The sequence below is a fragment of the Bombina bombina genome, chromosome 1 (genome assembly GCF_027579735.1).
Source record: "Bombina bombina isolate aBomBom1 chromosome 1, aBomBom1.pri, whole genome shotgun sequence".
NCBI classification, from domain to species: domain Eukaryota; kingdom Metazoa; phylum Chordata; class Amphibia; order Anura; family Bombinatoridae; genus Bombina; species Bombina bombina.
Genome location: NC_069499.1, coordinates 237,530,149 through 237,555,992, shown reverse-complemented (window position 1 = coordinate 237,555,992; position 25,844 = coordinate 237,530,149). Strand labels below are relative to the sequence as shown.

At 41.4% G+C, this 25,844-nt stretch overlaps 1 protein-coding gene across 1 annotated transcript in view; it reads left to right on the top strand.

The window, feature by feature from the left end:
* KNL1 (kinetochore scaffold 1) overlaps positions 1-25,844 on the top strand; it is an 817,310-nt gene that overhangs the window by 758,378 nt on the left and 33,088 nt on the right. Inside the window, 1 exon segment of the mRNA XM_053711756.1 lies at positions 24,566-24,675. Coding sequence (XP_053567731.1) covers positions 24,566-24,675 — 110 coding nt within the window.

The window sequence follows — 25,844 nt, the reverse complement described above, 5'->3', positions numbered from 1 at the left end:
ATGCTTTACCGCGCAAACGTAGAGCTTTTCCAGAGCGGCCCGACTCAGGATTCATCTATGTCGGAAACTCCAGCGGAGTGGTACGACGATGAGGCCCACTCCGATGCTTCGGAGGGGGTTCCTTCTGGTTCGGAGTCCGTGTCATCCAAACCTCTAGCGGAGGAGCCTGGCTATAGGTTTAAAATGAAGGATTTGAACTTTTTGCTTAAGCAAGTGCTTGTTCTGGAGGAACCTTCCATTCCAAAGCTGGACAGGGTGTATGAGGACTGGGTGGTGTCCCAGACCTTCCCGGTTCCTGTAAAGATGGCAAATATTATAAAGAATAAATGGGAGCGATTAGGCTCATCCTTTTCTCCTTCTAATTTTAAAAAGCTTTTTCCCGTTCCGGAGGCCCCGCTTGAGCTGTGGGGAACCATTCCAAAGGTGGATGGGGCTATCTCCACTCTCACTAAGCGTACGACTATTCCTCTAGAGCAGTGCACAAATTTGTTTTTTAAATTTTTTTTTGGTTTCTGACTTTCCACCTGCCTACTACGCATATCACATGGTTGACACATGATTGATACCTAGGGGACACAGATCATCTTAACCTATTGGCGCAGCTCAGTGGGAACTGAAACTATTCCCATTGGCAGCACATTGGCTCCTGACTGCACGCGTAGTCTCCTTAATCGGCTCGTGACTGCATGTGTATTCAGTGAGTGGGACAGCAGTGTGTATGCAGCGCGGGCAGTAGTCAGTCGGACTCACCGAGCTCTGAGGGCGGCAGCTTAAACGCTGAGCTGAAGTAAGTGGGGGGGGTTTTGCAGCTAGCTCCCAGTAGTGCATTGCTGCTCCTGCTCTTGATATATGGATAGGAAGTGGAAGCTTAAAAATGCTTGATGATAAAATGCGAGTGTCTTTATCTAATATTCCACCAAATATTCAGAAATTGTGTTCATCCCATTAACCTCATACATCCCATTAAAATAGTAAGTAGCTATTAGTGTTATTAAACTTTTTTCCCATTCTTGCACATACATACTGTTACTTGTAAATACATTTCATTATTATATAATTTATGTATGTGTCCATATCTCTAAAAGCAAGTTAGTTTAACCTCCTGTTTGCTAGTACAACTGAATTACTGAGTCGCGAAATGATGTAGGTCTAAAAAGTGTGTCACCAACATGAAAAGTTTGGAATGCTCTGCTCTAGAGGATAGCTTGTCGTTCAAGGAGCCCATGGATAAAAAGTTGGAAAACATGTTAAGGAAAATGTTTCAACACACGGGGTTTGTTTTTCAACCGGCAGTGGCCGTTGCCGGAGCTGAGTCATATTGGTGTGATTCTCTGTGCGAGATGATTGAGGGTGAGCCCTCTTTCGAAGAGGTTCAGGAAAGAATTAAGGCACTGAAGGTTGACAATTCTTTCATTTGCAACGCCAATATGCAGATTATTTGCCTGAATGCTAAGGTGTCAGGTTTTTACGTTTTAGCACGCAGGGCGCTGTGGCTAAAATTTAGGTCGGCGGACATGACTTCTAAGTTGAGGTTACTGTCCCTGCCTTTTCAAGGTAAGATTTTGTTCAGTCCAGGCCTTTGACTCGATTATATCTACAGTTACGGGAGGCAAGGGTACCTTCCTGCCCCAGGATAAGAAGGCTAAGCCTAAGGGTTCTAATTTTTGTCCCCTTTCACGCGGACAAGGCCCAACGCCAGCAGCCCGCTGCAAAGGCGGACCCACCTAAGGGAGCCTGGAAGCCTGCTCAGGCTTGGAACAAGTCTAAGCAAAACAAGAAGCCCGCCGAAACAAAATCGGCATGATGCGGCGGCCCCCTACAAATTTACGAACCGAGTAGGGGACAGATTGTCTCTCTTCTCCGACGCCTGGTTGCAGGATGTTCAGGACCCTTGGGTTCTGGTGGTTGTTGCCCAGGGTTACAGGATAGGGTTCAGGTCCCTTCCACCCAGGGGCAGATTCCTTGTTTCAAACCTGCCTTCAAGCCCGGAGAAGAGAGAGGCATTCCTAGGGTTTGTGAGGGATCTATATTCTTTAGGAGTTATTGTACCAGTACCCCATGCAGAAAGGGGTCTAGGGTACTATTCAAATCTGTGGTTCCAAAGAAGGAGGGCACGTTCCGGCCGTTTCTGGATTTAAAGCATTTAAACAAGTTCCTGTCCGTTCCATCGTTCAAAATGGAAACGGTCAGGTCCATTTTGCCTCTAGTTCATGAGGGGCAGTTCATGACCACAATAGATTTGAAGAATTCCTACCTGCATTTTCCAATTCACAGGGACCACTTCAAGTTTCTCAGATTTGCGTTTCTGGACCAACATTTTCAGTTTGTGGCCCTTCCCTTCGGTCTGGGATGGCTCCGAGAGTCTTCACGAAGGTTCTGGGGGCACTGCTTGCAGTGGCCAGATCCAGGGGTATTGCGGTGGCGCCCTACCTTGATGTCATTCTGGTTCAGGCGCCGTCCTTTCATCTGGCAGAAGTCAACTCAAGAGCTCTGCTTCTGTTACTTCAATCTCACGGTTGGAAGATCAATTTCGGAAAAAGTTCCCTGGTTCCCAGCACCAGGATGGAGTTTCTGGGCACAATACTAGACTCCGTACCCATGAAGCTATTCCTCAAAGATCATCTTAAGACCAACCTGGGAAATTGTGACCACGGACGCGAGTCTGACTTGATGGGGGGAGCTCTTTGGGGTGCCAGAATGGCACAGGGAAAATGGTCTAGGCTGGAGTCTCTTCTTACGATAAATATCCTGGAACTGCGAGTGATCTTCAACGCTCTAAAGGCGTGGCCGTGTCTGGGGTAATGCAACTTCATCAGGTTCCAGACGGACAACATTACCTCGGTGACATACATCAATCACTAGGGGGGTACGAGGAGCTCCCTAGCGATGAGGGAGGTGTCTCGGATTCTGGAGTTGGCGGAGACCCACGGCTGTTTGATCTCAGCAATCCACATCCCTGGGGTGGACAACTGGGAAGCGAACTTTCTCAGCAGGGGAACATTTCATCCGGGAGAATGGTCTCTTCACCCCAAGGTGTTTGCGGAGATTTGTCTCAGATGGGGGAAGCCAGAGATCGATCTCATGGCGTCCCGATTAAATTGCAAACTTCCCCGATACGGATCGAGGTCGAGGGATCCCAAGCGGAGCTGATAGATGCGTTGGCGGTACCTTGGGAGTTCAGTCTAGTGTACATTTTTCCTCCGTTACCACTTCTACCTCGTATAGTGGCACGCATAAAGTAGAAGAAAGTGTCGTCCATTCTGATTGCTCCTTCGTGACCGCAGAGGACGTGGTTTGTGGATCTGGTGGAGACAGGGTCCGTTTCAACATCTGAATCTAGATTCTCTGAGGCTGACTGCCTGGGGATTGAACGCTTAGTCTTAGCCAAGAGAGGTTTTTCTGAAACTGTGATTGATACTCTAGTTCAGGCGAGGAAGCCAGTCACTCGATGCATCTACCATATGGTGTGGAGAGTTTACTTGTCCTGGTGTGAGAGACATGGATATCCTTGGAACAAGGTGAAGGTATCCAGGATTTTGTCTTTTCTCCAAGAGGGTTTGGAGAAGGGTCTTGCCACTAGTTCCTTGAAGGGACAGATCTCGGCTCTATCAGTGTTGTTGCATAGGAAGTTTGCTGAGCTCCCTGACATTCAATCCTTTGTTCAGGCCCTGTCTAGAATCAGGCCTGTGTTTAGGCAGTCTGCTCCCCCATGGAGCTTGAATTTGGTTCTTAAAGTTTTACAGAGGGCTCCGTTTGAGCCTATGCATTCTCTTGACATAAATATCCTGTCTTGGAAAGTTCTGTTCCTGTTAGCCATTGCATCTGCCTGCAGAGTTTCCGAACTGGCGGCCTTGCAATATGAGCCCCCTTATCTGGTGTTTCACGCGGATAAGGCTGTTCTTCGCACCGGCTTGGGATTAATTCCCAAGGTGGTATCTGACTGTAACATCAATCAGGAAATAGTTGTTCCTTATTTGTGTCCTAGCCCTTCTTCTTCTAAGGAGAGGCTGCTTCATAATCTGGATGTGGTTCGTGCCTTAAAGTTCTATCTTCAGACGACTAAGGATTTCAGACAATCTAACTCTCTCTTTTTGTAGTCAATTCAGGGAAGCGCAGGGGTCAACAGGCCTCTGCTACTTCTTTGCCTTTTTGGCTGAGGAGCTTGATACGCCTCGCCTATGAGACAGCGGGACACAAGCCCCCTCAGAGGATTACGGCTCATTCCACTAGAGCAGTGGCTTCATCTTGGGCCTTCAAAAATGAGGCTTCTATGGAGCAGATTTGTAAGGCCGGCTACCTGGTCCTCCTTGCATACTTTCACAAAGTTTTACATATTTGACATCTTTGCTTCTGCTATTTTTGGAGAAAGGTTCTATAGGCTATGGTGCCCTCAGTTTAAGGGTCCGCCTTTACCCTCCCGGTTTCATTCAGTGTCCTCTAGAGCTTGGGTATATATTTCCCATAAGTAATCAATGAAGCCATGGACTCTCCTCCCCTTTAGATGGAAAACATAAATTATGCTTACCTGATAATTTCCATTGTGGGGAGGAGAGTCCACGGCTCGTATCTCCAGTGGGCGGCCCTAAATTTAATATTTTATTCTGGCACCATTTATATCCTGATATTTCTCCTACCGTTCCTTGTTCCCTCGTCAGAATGACTGGGGGATGAGGGGAGTGGGGGAGGTATTTAAGTAGTGATGCACCGAAATGGAAATTCTGGACCGAATCCGAAAATCCGGGATGCACTTGGCCGAAAACCGAAACTGATACCGAAAATATATTTTTTCAAATTATTTTTTTTGCATAATTAGAGCCAATAAAAAAGCCCACACTTTTATTGAAAGTAACACACTAAAATTGGACAAAAATATCTTAAAACAATAATATGCTACACAATAATTTTACCAAGAAAAAAAAACAGGCAAAAAATGCTATTTTCGGCCAAAATGTTTCTGCGACCAAATTTTTTTTAACAATTATCCAAATAAAGTATAGTCCTAGAAAACTCATTATATGTAGAACAGTAAGTCAAGTAATAAACTTAAACAGCAGCTCTAGGCTAGCATCACATTTGAAACATGCTACACAATAATTTTACCGAAAATAACAGGCTAAAAAAACGAAAAACGAAATAGCCAAAAATGCAATTTTCGGCCGAAACTTTCTGCGGCCGAAATTTTGGTGCATCCCTATATTTAAGCCTTTGGCTGGGGTGTCTTTGCCTCCTCCTGGTGGCCAGGTTCTTAATTCCCATAAGTAATGAATGAAGCCGTGGACTCTCCTCCCCACGATGGAAATGAAATTATCAGGTAAGCATAATTTATGTTTTTAAACAACTTTCAAATTTACTTCTATTATTTAATTTGCTTACTTCTCTTGTTATCCTTTGCTAAAATATTTATCTAGGTAAGCTCAGGAGCAGCAAAGAACCTAGGTTCTAGCTGCTGATTAGTGGTTGAATATATAGACCGATTGTCATTGGCTCACCCATGTGTTAAGTTAGAAGCCAGTAGTGCATTGCTGCTCCTTCAACAAATGATACCAAAAGAATGAAACAAATTAGATAATAGAAGTAAATTAGAAAGTTGTTTAAAATGTTATTCTCTATCTAAATCATGAAAGAAAAATTTTGGGTTTCATAACCCCTTAACGACCAACGATGTATGGGGTACGTCCTGCAAATAAATGCAGTTAACGACCAAGGACGTACCCCGTACGTCGTTTGTCTTTGAAAGCGGTGGAAGCAATCCTGATCGCTTCCAGACGCTTTCATGTTATTTATGCCTCGATATTGAGGCATCCTGCAATAACTGTTTCTTTCATGTAATTGGCAAGAGTTCATGAGCTAGTGACGTATGGGATATACAATCCTACCAGGAGGGGCAAAGTTTCCCAAACCTCAAAATGCCTATAAATACACCCCTCGCCACACCCACAATTTAGTTTTACAAACTTTGCCTCCTATGGAGGTGGTGAAGTAAGTTTGTGCTAAGATTTCTACGTTGATATGCGCTTCTCAGCTTTTTTGAAGCCCGATTCCTCTGAGTACAGTGAATGTCAGAGGGATGTGAAGGGAGTATCACCTATTGAATGCAATGGTTTTCCTAACGGGGATCTATTTCATAGGTTCTCTGTTATCGGTCGTAGAGATTTATCTCCTACCTCCCTTTTCAGATCGACGATATACTCTCATATTCCATTACCTCTACTGATAACTGTTTCAGTACTGGTTTGGATATCTGCTATATGTGCATGGGTGTCTTTTGGTAAGTATGTTTTCATTTTACTTAAAGGGACACTGAACCCAATTTTTTTCTTTCATGATTCAGATAGAGCAGGCAATTTTAAGCAACTTTCTAATTTACTCCTATTATCAATTTTTCTTCGTTCTATTGCTATCTTTATTTGAAAAAGAAGGCATCTAAGGTTTTTTTGTGGTTCAGACTCTGGACAGCACTTTTTTATTGGTGGATGAATTTATCCACCAATCAGCAAGGACAACCCAGGTTGTTCACCAAAAATGGGCCGGCATCTAAACTTACATTCTTGCATTTCAAATAAAGATACCAAGAGAATGAAGAAAATGTGATAATAGGAGTAAATTAGAAAGTTGCTTAAAATTTCATGTTCTATCTGAATCATGAAAGAAAAAATTTGGGTACAATGTCCCTTTAAGACACTCTCAGCTATGGTTTGGCACTTTATATAAAGTTCTAAATATATGTATTGTACTTATATTTGCCATGATTCAGGTTTCAGTATTTTTCCTTTTTTGCAGACTGTCAGTTTCATATATGGGAAATGCATTAATGTTTTAATGTTAATATTTTTAAGAAAAAAATATTTCTTACCTGGGGTTTAGTCTTTTTTTAAATTGACTTTCTTTTTTTTAAAAAAAAGAATTGCAGGCTGTATTAGGCTCGCAAGGGCGCAAAAATGCCAAAATTTATTGCGTCATTCTTGGCACAAGATTTTTTGGCACGAAAGTTACGTTCGTTTTCACAAATTCGTCATTTCTGGCATCTTAGTTGGCGCCGAGTCCTTCACAAGGTTGTGTCATCTATGACGCTAGTGTTTCGTTTCCGGACGTTTTCATTATTTAAGACCCCAAAGTGCATTTGTTATAACTTGTGGAGGCTATTCCTCCAGCTGTGGTTTGTAATAGTTGTCATGATAAACTTTTACATGCAGATAATGTTTACATCAGTAGTAGTTCATTACCTGTTACTGGTCCATCAACATCTAATGCTCAGGATATTCCTGTAAATTTAAGAGAATTTATTTCTGATTCCATTCAGAAGGCTTTGTCTGCCATTCCGCCTTCTAATAAACGTAAAAGGTCTTTTAAAACTTCTCATAGAGTTGATGAAATTTCAAATGACCGACAACATACTGATTTATCTATCTCTGATGAGGATCTATCTGATTCAGAAGATCCTGCTTCAGATATTGACACTGACAAATCCTCTTATTTAAAATGGAGTATATTCGTTCTTTATTAAAAGAAGTGTTGATTACATTAGATATGGAGGAGACTAGTCCTCTTGATATTAAAACTAGTAAACGTTTAAATTCTTTTTTTAAACCTCCTGTAGTTATTCCAGAGGTTTTTCCAGTTCCTGATGCTATTTCAGATATGATTTCAAAGGAATGGAATAGGCTGGGTACTTCTTTTATTCCTTCTTCAAGGTTTAAAAAATTGTATCCTTTGCCAATTGATAGATTGGAGTTTTGGGAAAAGATCCCCAAAGTTGATGGGGCTATCTCTACTCTTGCTAAGCGTACTACTATTCCTACGGAAGGTAGTACTTCTTTTAAGGATCCTTTAGATAGAAAACCTGAATCTTATCTAAGGAAGGCTTATTTATGTTCAGGTCATCTTCTTAGGCCTGCTATTTCTTTGGCTGATGTTGCAGCTGCTTCAACTTTTTGGTTGGAAACTTTAGCACAACAAGTATCAGATCATAATGTGTCTAGCATTGTTAAATTAATTCAACATGCTAATAATTTCATTTGTGATGCCATTTTTTTATATCATCAAAACTGATGTTAGATATATGTGTAGAAGAGCTTTCTTTCATGTAATTAGCAAGAGTCCATGAGCTAGTGACGTATGGGATATACATTCCTACCAGGAGGGGCAAAGTTTCCCAAACCTCAAAATGCCTATAAATACACCCCTCACCACACCCACAAATCAGTTTTACAAACTTTGCCTCCTATGGAGGTGGTGAAGTAAGTTTGTGCTAGATTCTACGTTGATATGCGCTCCGCAGCAGGTTGGAGCCCGGTTTTCCTCTCAGCGTGCAGTGAATGTCAGAGGGATGTGAAGAGAGTATTGCCTGTTTGAATTCAATGATCTCCTTCTACGGGGTCTATTTCATAGGTTCTCTGTTATCGGTCGTAGAGATTCATCTCTTACCTCCCTTTTCAGATCGACGATATACTCTTATATATATACCATTACCTCTGCTGATTTTCGTTTCAGTACTGGTTTGGCTTTCTACAAACATGTAGATGAGTGTCCTGGGGTAAGTAAGTCTTATTTTCTGTGACACTCTAAAGCTATGGTTGGGCACTTTTTTAAAGTTCTAAATATATGTATTCAAACATTTATTTGCCTTGACTCAGAATGTTCAACATTCCTTTTTTTCAGACAGTCAGTTTCATATTTGGGATAATGCATTTGAATCAATCATTTTTCTTACCTTAAAATTTGACTTTTTCCCTGTGGGCTGTTAGGCTCGCTGGGGCTGAAAATGCTTCATTTTATTGCGTCATTCTTGGCGCGGACTTTTTTGGCGCAAAAAATCTTTTCCGTTTCCGGTGTCATACGTGTCGCCGGAAGTTGCGTCATTTTTTTTGACGTTCTTTTGCGCCAAAAATGTCGGCGTTCCGGATGTGGCGTCATTTTTGGCGCCAAAAGCATTTAGGCGCCAAATAATGTGGGCGTCTTTTTTGGCGCTAAAAAAATATGGGCGTCGCTTTTGTCTCCACATTATTTAAGTCTCATTTTTCATTGCTTCTGGTTGCTAGAAGCTTGTTCTTTGGTCAGAAGATACTTCAGGAAAATCGCTGTCTGGTGCTGGAACTACCAAAGCTAAGTGTATCTGCTGTAAACTTTTGGTAGCTGTTCCTCCAGCTGTTGTTTGTATTAAATGTCATGACAAACTTGTTAATGCAGATAATATTTCCTTTAGTAAAGTACCATTACCTGTTGCAGTTCCAACAACATCTAATGTTCAGAGTGTTCCTGATAACATAAGAGATTTTGTTTCTGAATCCATTAAGAAGGCTATGTCTGTTATTCCTCCTTCTAGTAAACACAAAAAATCTTTTAAAACTTCTCTTTATCCAGATGAATTTTTAAATGAACAACATCATTCTGATTCTAATGATTCTTCTGGTTCAGAGGATTCTGTCTCAGAGGTTGATGCTGATAAATCTTCATATTTATTTAAAATGGAATTTATTCGTTCTTTACTTAAAGAAGTTTTAATTGCTTTAGAAATTGAGGATTCTGGTCCTCTTAATGCTAAATCTAAACGTTTAGACAAGGTCTTTAAATCTCCTGTGGTTATTCCAGAAGTTTTTCCTGTTCCTGGTGCTATTTCTGAAGTAATTTCCAGAGAATGGAATAATTTGGGTAATTCATTTACTCCTTCTAAACGTTTTAAGCAATTATATCCTGTGCCGTCCGACAGATTAGAGTTTTGGGACAAAATCCCTAAAGTTGATGGGGCTATTTCTACCCTTGCTAAACGTACTACTATTCCTACGGCAGATGGTACTTCCTTTAAGGATCCTTTAGATAGGAAAATTGAATCCTTTCTAAGAAAAGCTTATCTGTGTTCAGGTAATCTTCTTAGACCTACTATATCATTGGCTGATGTTGCTGCAGCTTCAACTTTTTGGTTGGAAACTTTAGCGCAACAAGTAACAGATCATGATTCTCATAATATTATTATTCTTCTTCAACATGCTAATAATTTTATCTGTGATGCCATTTTTGATATTATCAGAGTTGATGTCAGGTTTATGTCTCTAGCTATTTTAGCTAGAAGAGCTTTATGGCTTAAAACTTGGAATGCTGATATGTCTTCTAAATCGACTCTTTCCCTTTCTTTCCAGGGTAATAAATTATTTGGTTCTCAGTTGGATTCTATTATCTCAACTGTTACTGGTGGGAAAGGAACTTTTTTACCACAGGATAAAAAATCTAAAGGTAAAAACAGGGCTAATAATCGTTTTCGTTCCTTTCGTTTCAACAAAGAACAAAAGCCTGATCCTTCATCCTCAGGAGCAGTTTCAGTTTGGAAACCATCTCCAGTCTGGAATAAATCCAAGCCTTCTAGAAAAGCAAAGCCAGCTTCTAAGTCCACATGAAGGTGCGGCCCTCATTCCAGCTCAGCTGGTAGGGGGCAGATTAAGTTTGGATCAATTCTGTTCACAATCTTTGGATTCAGAACATTGTTTCAGAAGGGTACAGAATTGGTTTCAAGATAAGACCTCCTGCAAAGAGATTTTTTCTTTCCCGTGTCCCAGTAAACCCAGTGAAAGCTCAAGCATTTCTGAAATGTGTTTCAGATCTAGAGTTGGCTGGAGTAATTATGCCAGTTCCAGTTCTGGAACAGGGGCTGGGGTTTTATTCGAATCTCTTCATTGTACCAAAGAAGGAGAATTCCTTCAGACCAGTTCTGGATCTAAAAATATTGAATCGTTATGTAAGGATACCAACATTCAAAATGGTAACTGTAAGGACTATCTTGCCTTTTGTTCAGCAAGGGCATTATATGTCTACAATAGATTTACAGGATGCATATCTGCATATTCCGATTCATCCAGCTCACTATCAGTTCCTGAGATTCTCTTTCCTGGACAAGCATTACCAGTTTGTGGCTCTGCCGTTTGGCCTAGCTACAGCTCCAAGAATTTTTACAAAGGTTCTCGGTGCCCTTCTGTCTGTAATCAGAGAACAGGGTATTGTGGTATTTCCTTATTTGGACGATATCTTGGTACTTGCTCAGTTTTCACATTTAGCAGAATCTCATACGAATCGACTTGTGTTGTTTCTTCAAGATCATGGTTGGAGGATCAATTCACTAAAAAGTTCATTGATTCCTCAGACAAGGGTAACCTTTTTGGGTTTCCAGATAGATTCAGTGTCCATGACTCTGTCTTTGACAGACAAGAGACGTCTAAAATTGATTTCAGCTTGTCGAAACCTTCAGTCACAATCATTCCCTTCGGTAGCCTTATGCATGGAAATTCTAGGTCTTATGACTGCTGCATCGGACGCGATCCCCTTTGCTCGTTTTCACATGCGACCTCTTCAGCTCTGTATGCTGAACCAATGGTGCAGGGATTACACAAAGATATCTCAATTAATATCTTTAAAACCGATTGTACGACATTCTCTGACGTGGTGGACAGATCACCATCGTTTAATTCAGGGGGCTTCTTTTGTTCTTCCGACCTGGACTATAATCTCAACAGATGCAAGTCTTACAGGTTGGGGAGCTGTGTGGGGTTCTCTGACGGCACAAGGGGTTTGGGAATCTCAGGAGGTGAGATTACCGATCAATATTTTGGAACTCTGTGCAATTTTCAGAGCTCTTCAGTGGCCTCTTCTGAAGAGAGAGTCGTTCATTTGTTTTCAGACAGACAATGTCACAACTGTGGCATACATCAATCATCAAGGAGGGACTCACAGTCCTCTGGCTATGAAAGAAGTATCTCGAATTCTGGTTTGGGCGGAATCCAGCTCCTGTCGAATCTCTGCGGTTCATATCCCAGGTATAGACAATTGGGAAGCAGATTATCTCAGTCGCCAAACGTTGCATCCGGGCGAATAGTCTCTTCACCCAGAGGTATTTCTTCAGATTGTTCAAATGTGGGAACTCCCAGAAATAGATCTGATGGCTTCTCATCTAAACAAGAAACTTCCCAGGTATCTGTCCAGATCCCGGGATCCTCAGGCGGAGGCAGTGGATGCATTATCACTTCCTTGGAAGTATCATCCTACCTATATCTTTCCGCCTCTAGTTCTTCTTCCAAGAGTAATCTCCAAGATTCTGAAGGAATGCTCATTTGTTCTGCTGGTAGCTCCAGCATGGCCTCACAGGTTTTGGTATGCGGATCTTGTCTGGATGGCCTCTTGCCAGCCGTGGACTCTTCCGTTAAGACCAGACCTTCTGTCGCAAGGTCCTTTCTTCCATCAGGATCTCAAATCCTTAAATTTAAAGGTATGGAGTTTGAACGCTTGATTCTTGGTCAAAGAGGTTTCTCTGACTCTGTGATTAATACTATGTTACAGGCTCGTAAATCTGTATCTAGAGAGATATATTATAGAGTCTGGAAGACTTATATTTCTTGGTGTCTTTCTCATCATTTTTCCTGGCATTCTTTTAGAATTCCGAGAATTTTACAGTTTCTTCAGGATGGTTTAGATAAAGGTTTGTCCGCAAGTTCCTTGAAAGGACAAATCTCTGCTCTTTCTGTTCTTTTTCACAGAAAGATTGTTAATCTTCCTGATATTCATTGTTTTGTACAAGCTTTGGTTCGTATAAAACCTGTCATTAAGTCTATTTCTCCTCCTTTTGAACCCATGCATTTATTGGACATTAAATTACTTTCTTGGAAAGTTTTGTTCCTTTTGGCCATCTCTTCTGCCAGAAGAGTCTCTGAATTATCTGCTCTTTCTTGTGAGTCTCCTTTTCTGATTTTTCATCAGGATAAGGCGGTGTTGCGAACTTCTTTTGAATTTTTACCTAAGGTTGTGAATTCCAACAACATTAGTAGAGAAATTGTGGTTCCTTCATTATGTCCTAATCCTAAGAATTCTAAGGAGAAATCGTTGCATTCTTTGGATGTTGTTAGAGCTTTGAAATATTATGTTGAAGCTACTAAGTCTTTCCGAAAGACTTCTAGTCTATTTGTCATCTTTTCCGGTTCTAGAAAAGGTCAGAAAGCTTCTGCCATTTCTTTGGCATCTTGGTTGAAATCCTTAATTCACCATGCTTTTGTCGAGTCGGGTAAAACTCCGCCTCAAAGGATTACAGCTCATTCTACTAGGTCAGTTTAAACTTCCTGGGCGTTTAGGAATGAGGCTTCGGTTGATCAGATTTGCAAAGCAGCAACTTGGTCCTCTTTGCATACTTTTACTAAATTCTACCATTTTGATGTGTTTTCTTCTTCTGAAGCAGTTTTTGGTAGAAAAGTACTTCAGGCAGCGGTTTCAGTTTGAATCTTCTGCTTATGTTTTTTTTTATTTTGGGTGTGGATTATTTTCAGCAGGAATTGGCTGTCTTTATTTTATCCCTCCCTCTCTAGTGACTCTTGCGTGGAAAGATCCACATCTTGGGTAGTCATTATCCCATACGTCACTAGCTCATGGACTCTTGCTAATTACATGAAAGAAAATATAATTTATGTAAGAACTTACCTGATAAATTCATTTCTTTCATATTAGCAAGAGTCCATGAGGCCCACCCTTTTTGTGGTGGTTATGATTTTTTTGTATAAAGCACAACTATTCCAATTCCTTATTTTTTATGCTTTCGCACTTTTTTTATCACCCCACTTCTTGGCTATTCGTTAAACTGATTTGTGGGTGTGGTGAGGGGTGTATTTATAGGCATTTTGAGGTTTGGGAAACTTTGCCCCTCCTGGTAGGAATGTATATCCCATACGTCACTAGCTCATGGACTCTTGCTAATATGAAAGAAATGAATTTATCAGGTAAGTTCTTACATAAATTATGTTTTATGGCTTAAATCTTGGAATGCTGATATGACTTCTGAAACAACATTGCTATCTCTTTCTTTCCAAGGTAATAAATTATTTGGTTCTCAGTTGGATTCTATAATTTCAACTGTCACTGGGGGGAAGGGAGCTTTTTTGCCTCAGGATAAAAAGTCTAAGGGCAAATTTAAAGCTTCTAACCGTTTTCGTTCCTTTCGACTTAATAAAGAACAGAAATCTAACCCTTCCCCTGAGGAATCTGTTTCCAATTGGAAGCCTTCCTCAATCTGGAATAAATCCAAGTAATTTAAGAGATCTAAACCAGCCCCCAAGTCCGCATGAGGGTGCGGCCCTCATTCCAGCTCAGCTGGTAGGGGGCAGATTAGAATTTTTCAAAGATGTTTGGATCAATTCAGTCCAAGATCATTGGATTCAGAGCATTGTCTCTCAGGGGTACAGAATAGGTTTCAGAGTAAGAGTAAGTGAGTAGATTTTTTCTCTCACACATTCCAGTGAACCCAGAGAAAGCTCAGGCTTTCCTGAAGTGTGTTTCAGACCTGGAGTTATCAGGGTTAATCATGCCAGTTCCGTTTCAGGAACAGGGTCTGGGGTTTTATTCAAATCTATTCATTGTCCCAAAGAAATAAAATTCATTCAGGCCAGTTCTGGATCTAAAGATTTTGAATCGTTATGTAAGAGTACCAACATTCAAAATGTTGACTATAAGGACTATTCTGCCTTTTGTTCAGCAAGGGCATTATATGTCCACAATAGACTTACAGGATGCATATCTTCATATTCCAATTCATCCAGATCACTATCAGTTCCTGAGATTCTCTTTTCAAGACAAGCATTACCAATTTGTTGCTCTTCCTTTTGGCCTAGCGACAGATCCAAGAATCATTTCAAAGGTTCTTGGTGCCCTACTCTCTGTAATCAGAGAGCGTTGTATTGTGGTGTTTCCTTATTTGGACGATATCTTGGTACTAGCTTAGTCTTTACGTTCTGCAGAATCTCCACGAATCAACTAGTGTTGTTTCTTCAAAGACATGGTTGGAGGATCAATTTACCAAAAAGTTCTTTGATTCCTCAGTCAATGGTAACCTTTTTAGGTTTCCAGATAAATTCAGTGTCCATGACTTTGTCTCTGACAGACAAGAGACATTTAAAATTGGTTTCAGCCTGTCAGAACCTTCAGTCTCAGTCATTCCCTTTAGTAGCTATGTGCATGGAAGTTTTAGATCTCATGACTGCAGCATCGGACGCGATCCCCTTTGCTCGTTTTCATATAAGACCTTGCCAGCTTTGTATGCTGAATCAATGGTGCAGGGATTATACAATATCACAATTAATATTCTTAAATCCTAATACTCGACTTTCTCTGACTTGGTGGTTAGATCACCATCGTATAATTCTAGGGGCCTCTTTTGTTCGTCCAACCTGGACTGTGATCACAACAGATGCGAGTCTTTCAGGTTGGGGAGCTGTTTGGGGATCTGTGACAGCACAAGGAGTTTGGAAATCTCAAGAGGCGAGATTACCAATCAATATTTTGGAACTCAGTGTGATTCTCAGAGTTCTTCAGTTTTGGCCTCTATTGAAGAGAGAACCGTTCATTTGTTTCCAGACAGACAGTGTCACAACTGTGGCGTATATATCAATCGTCAGGGTGGAACTCACAGTGAAAGAAGTATCTCGGATACTTGTTTGGGCGGAATCTAGCTCCTGTCTAATTTCTGCGGTTCATATCCCAGGTATAGACAATTGGGAAGCGGATTATCTCAGTCGTCAGACTTTACATCCGGTAGAATGGTCTCTCCACCCAGATGTGTTTTCTCAAATTGTTCAGATGGGGGGGCTTCCAGAAATAGATCTGATGGCATCTCATCTAAACAAAAAACTTCCCAGGTACCTGTCCAGGTCCAGGGATCTTCAGGCAGAAGCAGTGGATGCGTTGACACTTCCGGGGTGTTATCAACCTGCTTATATCTTCCCGTCTCTAGTTCTTCTTCCAAGAGTGATCTCCAAAATCATCATGGAGCAATTGTTTGTGGTGGCTCCAGCATGGTCTCACAGGTTTTGGTATGCGGATCTTGTTCAGATGTCCAGTTGCCAACCTTGGCCACTTCCATTAAGGCCAGACCTTCTATCTCAAGGTCCGTTTTTCCATCATGATCTCAAATCATTAAATTTGAAGGTATGGAAATTGAACGCTTAGTGCTTAGTCATAGAAGTTTCTCTGACTCAGTGATTAATACTATATTGCAGGTTCGTAAATCTGTTTCTAGAAAGATTTATTATCAAGTTTGGGAGACTTACATTTCATGGTGTTCTTCTCATAAATTCTCTTGGCATTCTTTTAGAATTCCTAGAATTTTACAGTTTCTTCAGGATGGTTTGGATAAAGGTTTGTCTGCAAGTTCCTTGAAAGGACAAATCTCTGCTCTTTCTGTTTTATTCCACAGGAAAATTGCTAAACTTCCTGATATTCATTGTTTTGTACAGGCTTTGGTTCATATCAAGCCTGTCATTAAATCAATCTCTCCTCCTTGGAGTCTTAATTTGGTTTTGAAGGCTTTTCAGGCTCCTCCATTTGAGCCTATGCATTCTTTGGACATTAAACTACTTTCTTGGAAAGTGTTGTTCCTTTTGGCCATCTCTTCTGCTAGAATAGTTTCTGAATTATCTGCTCTTTCTTGTGATTCTCGTTTTCTGATTTTTCATCAGGATAAGGCAGTTTTGTGGACTTCATTTAAATTCTTAGCTATGGTTGTGAATTCTTACAATATTAATAGAGAAATTGTTGTCCCTTCTTTGTGTCCTAATCCGAAGAATTCTTTGGAGAGATCTTTACATTCTTTGGATGTGGTGAGAGCTCTGAAATATTATGTTGAAGGCACTAAAGATTTCAGGAAGACTTCTACTCTATTTGTTATCTTTTCTGGTTCCTGGAAAGGTCAGACGGCTTCTGCTGTTTCTTTGGCATCGTGGTTAAAGCTTTTGATTCATCAAGCTTATTTGGAGTCGGGTCAAGCACCTCCTCAGAGAATTACAGCTCATTCTACTAGATCAGTTTCCACTTCCTGGGCTTTTAAGAATGAAGCTTCAGTTGATCAGATTTGCAAAGCAGCAACTTGGTCTTCTTTGCATACATTTACTAAATTCTACCATTTTGATGTATTTGCTTCTTCGGAAGCAGTTTTTGGTAGGAAAGTTCTACAGGCAGCTGTTTCAGTTTGATTCTTCTGCTTATGATTTAAGTTTTTCTTTTTTGAGAATAAACTTCTATTTGGGTTGTGGGTTAATTTTTTTCAGCGAAATGGCTGTTTTTATTTTGTCCCTCCCTCTCTAGTGACTCTTGCGTGGAGTTCCACATCTTGGGTATTGCTATCCCATAAGTCACTAGCTCATGGACTCTTGCCAATTACATGAAAAAAACATAATTTATGTAAGAACTTACCTGATAAATTCATTTCTTCCATATTGGCAAGAGTCCATGAGGCCCACCCCCTTTTTTATGGTGGTTATGATTTTTTTTGTATAAAGCAGAATTATTTCCAAATTCCTTTGTTGATGCTTTTTACTCCTTTCTTTATCACCCCACTTCTTGGCTATTCGTTAAACTGAATTGTGGGTGTGGTGAGGGGTGTATTTATAGGCATTTAGAGGTTTGGGAATCTTTGCCCTTCCTGGTAGGATTGTATATCTCATACGTCACTAGCTTATGGACTCTTGCCAATATGAAAGAAATGAATTTATCAGGTAAGTTCTTACATAAATTATGTTTTTCACCCAGGGGAATGGTCTCTCCATTCCGAGGTGTTTGCAGAGATATGCACGAGTGGGGAACGCCGGAGATAAATCTCATGGCATCCCGCCTCAATACCTAGCTACCCAGGTATGGGTCGAGGGATCCTCAGGCGGAACTGATAGATTCCCTATCAGTACCATGGAGGTTCAGACTCATCTTTTTCCTCCATTACCGCTCCTCCCTCTTGTGGTGGCCCGCTTCAAGCAGGAGCGATCACCAGTGATTCTGATTGCTCCATTGTGGCCGCGAAGGAAGTGGTTTACATATCTTATGGGGATGTCCTCATCTCCTCAATGGAGGTTACCTTGTCGCAGAGATCTGCTGATACAGGGCCCCTTCCTACATCAAAATCTAGATTCTCTGAGGCTGACTGCGTGGAGATTGAACGTTTAGTCTTAGCCAAGTGAGGGTTTTCGGAAAGTGTCAACACTGATTCAAGCTCGTAAGCCAGTTACTCGTCATTTCTATCATAAAGTGTGGAGGACTTACTTGTACTGGTGTGAAGTGCGTGGCTTTTCCTGGCATAAGGTTAAGGTTGCCAGAATGTTATTTCTCCAGGATGTACTGAAGAAGGGTCTATCTACTAGTTCCACAGAAGATTGGCCAAATTTCCGGATGTGCAGTCCTTCTTTAAGGCCCTGAGTAGGATCAGTTCTGTGTTTAGATCTGGGGCTCCGCCTTGGAGCCTCAATCTTGTTCTTCCTGTTTTGCAGCAGGCTCCGTTTGAGCCTATGCACACTGTTGACATTAAATTGTTATCTTGGGAAGGTTCTTTTTTTGTTGGCTATTGAGATTTCTGCTTTACAATGTGTCCTCCCTTATCTTGTTTTGCATGCTGATAAGGCGGCTTTACGTACTAAATTAGGTTTCCTCTTTAAGGTGGTGTCTGATTGTAACATTAATTAAGAGATTGTTGTTCCTTCTTTGTGTCTTAATCCTTAATCTTCAGGCTACTAAAGAGTTCAGACAATCTTCCTCTTTGTCATCTATTCGGGGAAGCGTAGGGGGCAGAAGGTTCAACAACTTCCCTATCTTTCTGGTTGAGGAGTATCATCCACTTAGCTTACGAGACAGCGGGACAAAAGCCTCCTGAGAGGATAACAGCTCATTCTTCTAGAGCAGTGGCTTCATCCTGTGCTTTTAAGAATGAAGTCTCTATGGATCAGATTTAAAAGGCGGCTATCTGGTCCTCCTTACACACTTTTTCAAAATTTTACAAGTTTGATGTGTTATCTTCGGCCAAAGCAGCTTTCAGGAGAAAAGATTTGCAGGCTGTGGTGCCCTCAGAATAGGGTCTGCCTCTCTTTTCTTTCTAATGACACGGTGAGTCCACGGATCATCTTAATTACTGTTGGGAATATCACTCCTGGCCAGCAGGAGGAGGCAAAGAGCACCACAGCAAAGCTGTTAAATATCACTACCTTACCCACAAGCCCCTGTCATTCTCTTTGCCTGTGCAAGGAGGTGGTAAAGTTTTTTAGGTGTCTGAAGACTCTTCAATCAAGAGTTTATTTTCAAAGCAGAACTGACTGTTCTGTGTTTTTTCTGGGGTATAGCTGTGTTCCACATCAGTCTCTTCAGTAGAGCTGTGGTGGCTTTTGAGCATCTGGAAACTTCTGTTTTTTTTCTCTCACTGTGCCTTCCAGGTTTGGTGCTGCCCTATCCTGTATGCCTGATTAGGATTAGTCGGGCATTCTTTGTTCCATGGGTCTATGGAGGGAGGAAGCCTTTCCATATCTATGTGCTGCCCTGCTGCCGGAGAGATTGATCTCAGGTAAGTGCCTATTTGTTTTTTCTTATTTTAACAAGAAAGGTTTATGGCACTTCTCTGGGAACTGGGACTTTGTATTCCTATGTGGGGTTTACTTTATTGGCAGTATGTTTTGGGCACTGTGACACTTGAGGAGAGGCTCTTTGTTTGCAGCGGTGTTTTGCTGCGTGTGTGGCTGTCTGCTTTTTTTCTTTTATCCATGGCGGTCTGACTTTTGCCCACGCCCACGATAGGAGGGGTGGTTTGTTGAGGCAGCAATTAAATTGCTCACTTTTCTGGAACTCTGTTTGCTTCTGGTTTGTCTGAAGTTGTTTGTGGGTTGTCTGTATATAACGCTTTGGACTTTACTTTGCTCTGCAGTGTTATTGGAGTCCGGATTGGTGGGGTATTGTTCCAGTTTTTCAGGAGGTCAGGTAGGCTGGGTCAGAGGCTGCTTGGAGGTCCTTTTTTTTTTTAATAGGCAAACGGTTTTTTTGCAGTAAAAAAGTTGTCCTTTTAAATTTTAAAGAGCCAGTAACATTTTTTTTTTTCATTTTTTTTGCTAATTTGATTTATTTTTGTGAACGTTGGATCAAGAGGTTACATGTAGCTTATGCTTTGACTCTAATGTGGAACCTCTGATCCCTTTTTGTTTATCATGTATTGATAGGACATTACATTATAGGGATAGGCTTTTTGAATCTGAGCCTTCATTAGCTAAGGCGGATGCTGTTCAGGGGTCTTCTGTCCAGGATATGCCACAGCTAGCTCATCAAACGTCCCATCCTGTGGTGTCTACCCATGCAGTGCCCAGTGTTTCAACTGTTACTCCTGTTGGACTTTCCTTGCAGGAAATGGCTACCCAGATATCCTCTGCGGTAACTGATGCCCTGGCGGCTTTTCCTATTTTTCAGGGGAAGCGTAAAAGGAGATTTAAGGATTCAGGGTGTAAGGTATCTGAATCCGGTGTGGCTATGTCGAATATCTGAGGGGGAGGATTCTTCGGTAGCGTCTGAGAGTGATGCTGAAGTGGTTACTTTCAGGTTTAAGCTTGAACACCTACTGGTGCTTCTTAAGGAAGTTTTGGCTACTTTGGATTACTCTGATTCCACGGTTGTAGTCACTCCTAAAAAAATCTAGTAAGCTAAATAAGTATTTTAATGTTCCTTCAGCTGTGAAGTTTTTTCCTGTTCCAGATCGTGCTTCTGAGATTATTGCACGGGAGTGGGAGAAGCCGAGGATTCCTTTTTTCCCCTTCTCCTATTTTTAAGAAAATATTTACAATCGCTGAGTCTGTTAAGGATTCTTGGCAGACAGTTCCTAAAGTGGAGGGTGCTATTTCCACTTTAGCCAAGAGGACTACTATTCCCATAGAGGATAGTTGTTCTTTTAAGGATCCTATGGATAAGAAGTTGGAAGCTTTGCTTAAAAGAATGTATGTTCACCAGGGGTTGCAATGGCAGCCTGCAGTGTGTATTGCTACTGTCACTAGTGCGGCAGCATATTGGTTTGATGCGTTATCTGATTCTATTCAGGCAGATACCCCTCTTGAGGAAATTCTAGATAGGATTAGGGCTCTTAAATTGGCTAATTCCTTTATCACGGATGCATATTTGCAGGTCATCAAGCTGGGAGCAAAGATTTCTGGCTTTGCTGTTTTGGCTCGCAGGGCTTTGTGGTTGAAGTATTGGTCTGTGGATGTGTCTTCTCAGTCTAAGCTTTTGTCTATTCCTTACAAGAGTAAGACCTTGTTTGGGCCGGGCTTAGCTGAGATTATTTCAGATATTACGGGAGGAAAGGGTCATTCCCTTCCATAGGATAAGAGAAATAAGTCAAAGGGTCGTCAGAGTAATTTTTGTTCCTTTTGTAACTTTGCAGGCAAGCCCTCCTCCTCTTCCTCCAAGCAGGAACAGTCCAAGTCCTCCTTGAAGTCCAATCAGTCTTGGAGCAAGGGGAAGCAGTCTAAGAAGCCGGGGGCATGAAGGGTCTGCCCCCGGTCCGGGAGCAGATCTTGTGGAGGGCAGACTTTATTTTTTCGTTCAGGCTTGGTTTCGGGATGTTCCAGATCCCTGTGCGGTGGATGTGGTATCCCACGGATACAAGTTGGAGTTCGTTATCCTCCCAGGGGCAGGTTTCACCTTTCAAGACTATCTGTAGACCAAATAAAAAGAGAGGCGTTCTTCAGATGTGTCCAGGATCTTTCCGATCTGGGACTGATAGTTCCTGTTCCAGTTCAGGAGCAGGGTCTAGGTTTTCATTCCATCCTGTTCGTGGTTCTCAAAAAAGAGGGAACCTTCAGGCCTATTCTGGATCTCAAATGTGTAAACAAATTTCTCAGAGTTCCATCGTTCAAGATGGACACTATCCGTTCCATTCTTCCTTTGGTTCAGAAAGGACAGTTCATGACTACAGTGGATTTAAAGGATGCATATCTGCATATTCCCATCCACAAGGATCATCACAAGTTCCTACGGTTTGTGTTTCTAGACAAACATTTTCAGTTTGTGGCCCTTCCTTTTTGGTCTGGCAACGGCCCCCAGAAATATCTCTAAGGTTCTGGCAGCGCTGTTGGTGGTGCTCAGGTTGCGGGGTGTTGCAGTGGCGCCTTATCTGGACGATATTCTGGTTCAGACATCATCCTTTCAACAAACAAACTCCCACACAGAGTTGTTGTTGTTGTCTTTTCTGCGCTCCCATGGATGGAGGCTCAACACTGCTGTCTGTCTGCAATCCACATTCCAGCGATGGACAATTGGGAAGCGGATTTTCTGAGCAGACAGACTTTTTTCATTCGGGGGAGTGGGAACTTCATCCGGAGGTGTTTTTTAGCTTGATTCTCAGATGGGGACAGCCAGAGTTGGATCTCATGGCATCTCATCAGAATGCCAAGCTCCTGAGGTATGGGTTGAGGTCAAGGGATCCTCAGACGGTACTGGTAGATGCTCTGGCAGTGCCTTGGGAGTTCAGTCTGGCATATGTGTTTCCTCCGTTTGCTCTTCTTCCTCGGGTCATTGCTCGGTTCAGACAGGAGAGGGCATCGGTAATTCTCGTTGCACTGGCGTGGCCTCGCAGATTTGGTGGAGATGTCATCTCTTCCACCTTGGAGACTTCCGTTAAGGAAGGACCTTCTACTTCAGGGGACCTTCCTTCATTTAAATCTTGTTTCTCTGAAGCTGACTGCTTTGGAGATTGAACGCTTGATATTACCTAAGCGTGGGTTTTCTGAGTCAGTTATTGAGACTATGATTCAGGCTCGCAAGCCTGTGACTAGAAATTTTTTTTATAATATATGGCGGAAATATCTGTATTGGTGTGAATCCAAAGGTTATTCTTGGAGTAGAGTTAGGATTCCTAGGATTTTGTCATTTCTCTAGGAGGAAATTTGAAAGGTCAAATTTCTGCTTTATCTATTTTGTTGCACAAGCGTCTGGCATATGTGCCAGATGTTCAGTCTTTTTGTCAAGCCTTGGTTAGAATCCGGCATATGTTTAAGTTTGCTACTCCTCCTTGGAGTCTTAATTTGGTTCTCAGAGTTCTTCAACAGGCTCCGTTTGAGCCTATGCATTCTTTGGATATTAAAATGTTATCTTGGAAGGTTTTGTTTTTGGTTGCTTTCTCTTTGGCTCGAAGAGTTTCTGAGCTTTCAGCACTGCAGTGTGAATCTCCTTACCTTATTTTTCATTCTGATAAGGTGGTCCTGCGTACTGCCTTAGGTTTCCTTCCCAAAGAGGTTTCGGATAGGAATATTAATCAAGAAATTGTGGTCCCTTCTTTGTGTCCTAATCCTTCTTTTCATAAGGAGCGTTTGTTGCACAACCTGGATGTGGTTAGTGCGTTGAAATATTATTTGCAGGCGACTAAGGAGTTTCGTCAGTCTTCTTCTTTGTTTGTTGTTTTCTCTGGGAAGCGCATGGTTTAGAAAGCTACGGCTGCTTCTCTTTCTTTTTGGCTGCGGAGTGTTATTTGCTTGGCGTATGAGACTGCTGGACAGCAACCTCCTGAGAAAATCACGGCTCATTCCACAAGGGCTGTTTCTTCTTCTTGGGCCTTCAAAAATGAAGCTTCTGTGGAACAGATTTGCAAAGCTGCCACTTGGTCATCTTTACATACTTTTTCTAAATTTTACAAGTTTAATACTTTTGCTTCGGCTGAGACTTCTTTTGGAAGAAAAGTTCTTTAAGCAATGGTGCCTTCCGTTTAGGTTACCTGTCTTGTCCCTCCCTTATCATCCGTGTCCTCTAGCTTGGGTATTGGTTCCCAAAAGTAATTAAGATGATCCATGGACTCACTGTGTCATTAGAAAGAAAAGGAAATTTATGCTTACCTGATAAATTTATTTATTTCCACAGCCCGCCCTGTATTTTTCAGATAGTTTATTATTCTATAAACCTCAGGCACCTCGGCACCTTATGTTACTTCCTTTCTCCTTTCCCTTTGGTCGAATGACTTGGGGTTGTGGGTAAGGGAGTGATATTTAACAGCTTTGCTGTGGTGCTCTTTGCCTCCTCCTGCTGGCCAGGAGTGATATTCCCAACAGTAATTAAGATGATCTGTGGACTCACCGTGTCAAGAAATAAATAAATTTATCAGGTAAGCATAAATTTCCTTTGTTCCCTCCTATTATTCAGTGTTCTCTGGAGCGTGGGTATAGTTTTTCCAACAGTAAGGAATGAAGTTGTGGACTCTCCCTGCCTTATGAAAGGAAAACGTAATTTATGCTTACCAGATAAATTCCTTTCCTTCCTGGCAGAGAGAGTCCACAACCCCGCCCTTTTTTTCCGGGGGGGGCGGCTCCCTTTTTATATTATTTCTTCTGGCACCTTGTTCCCTTGGCAGAATGACTGGGGGGACAGGGGAAGTGGGAGGGATATTTAAGCCTTTGGCTGGGGTGTCTTTGCCTTTTCCTGGTGGCCAGGTGTTGTATTTCCTAACAGTAAGGAATGAAGTTGTGGACTCTCCCTGCCAGAAAGCAAAGGAATTTATCTGGTAAGCATAAATTATGTTTTGTTGCTGTGTTTAGTGTAAAGTTTGTCTTTGTTTTACAATTTAATTGCTTAAAACTGCATTGTGAGCAAAGAATGCAAATATAAACCATATGTTTAGAAAATAAAATGTTAGCAAATCTTAAATTTAAAATATCTCTCGTTCTTAGATTTGCTGAAATGTTGCCTACAGGGTTTTCTTAGCACATTTTCTGAAAAGTATTATTGTTTCTTCCTTTTCAGTTTTGTTTAATATTTTTCCTGCTTACTTTTACAGAGGAAGTTGCCCCTCCATCTTCTCTTCTTGTGCATAAACTTATTTTTCAGTTTATTGAAAAAAAGGGATGCTTCAAGGACAAGCACAGGACCCAGCGAGATCTACAACAGGTAAATGCATTTACTAGATTTAGTTCTAGCATTTTCGAGGGGTTAAAATTGTATTGCAGTATTTTATGTAAAGGTCAGGATTTACAGTACAGTAATGTATACATATAAGGATTATATAGACAGTCAGGTTAATAACATTTAAATAAATATCTCTTCAGTAAGATGCCTCTAAGTTCCATTCAGAGGATATCATAAATACAAGGCAAAATGAGAAACTTGATGAAGCATAAAAACAACCGGTTCAATAATGGAACAACTAGTGGGCTTGAATTATTACCTTAGTTCACCACAAATTATAGGCATATGTAACACTCTTTAATCTAATTTGGCCACCTCAGACTTCTGGTGATGGAAGCTCTTGAGAATAACTCAAGCCATCCTCAACCCTCTCCGGTCCTCCAAAACACAGAATCACTGTACCAGCAGCAATTGAGGCTCTGTAGAGCTCCTAGGTATATCCACCACCAGCACTGAGCTTCCCTTGTACATCTGTAATAGGCATAAACGTAAAACTTCTGAAGAACCGCTGCAGAATAATCTGACTTAGAGACATTTAAAACTGAATCATTTCATACACCTTTCTCTTATTAGGGGTGCCAATTTGGAATCTAGGTTAAACTGCAGCTATCTAAAGGAGAGTTGTTGCACATGTGCAAACACATTGGCACTGGATTGCAGTGAAAACTAGATTTCAACATGGCAGCATCCATAACTAGAGGGAGGCGGGTAAAAACCTAAATACTATGCTTATAAAATGTATGTAGTTTTTAATCTTCCCTTTAAGATACATTAATATTAAATGTATAATGGGAGAAGTCTCTTGAGATAGCTATATCTATGAGCAGTGAACACCAGCTGACCAAGGACATATTCTGATCTTTTGCCATCTCTTCTATAGTAGTGCTTCCAAACTCTCTTCCTCTACAACAAACGTGGCCTATTTTGTGGGTGGTATGCCTCCAGGGTTTGTGCTCACACATTATAACTGTCTTCCCAGAAACATGCTCTAAGCCTCCTATAATAATTATTAACTAAACAATCCAGCATTTCCACTAACTTTACTTGTGCATCACTAGAGTTAACACCATGCTTCCCAAATGTTCTGCCAGTTCAGAGTTTTTTAAAGTCTTGAAACTGCTTAAAATAGCTGCTCTACCTGGATACAACAG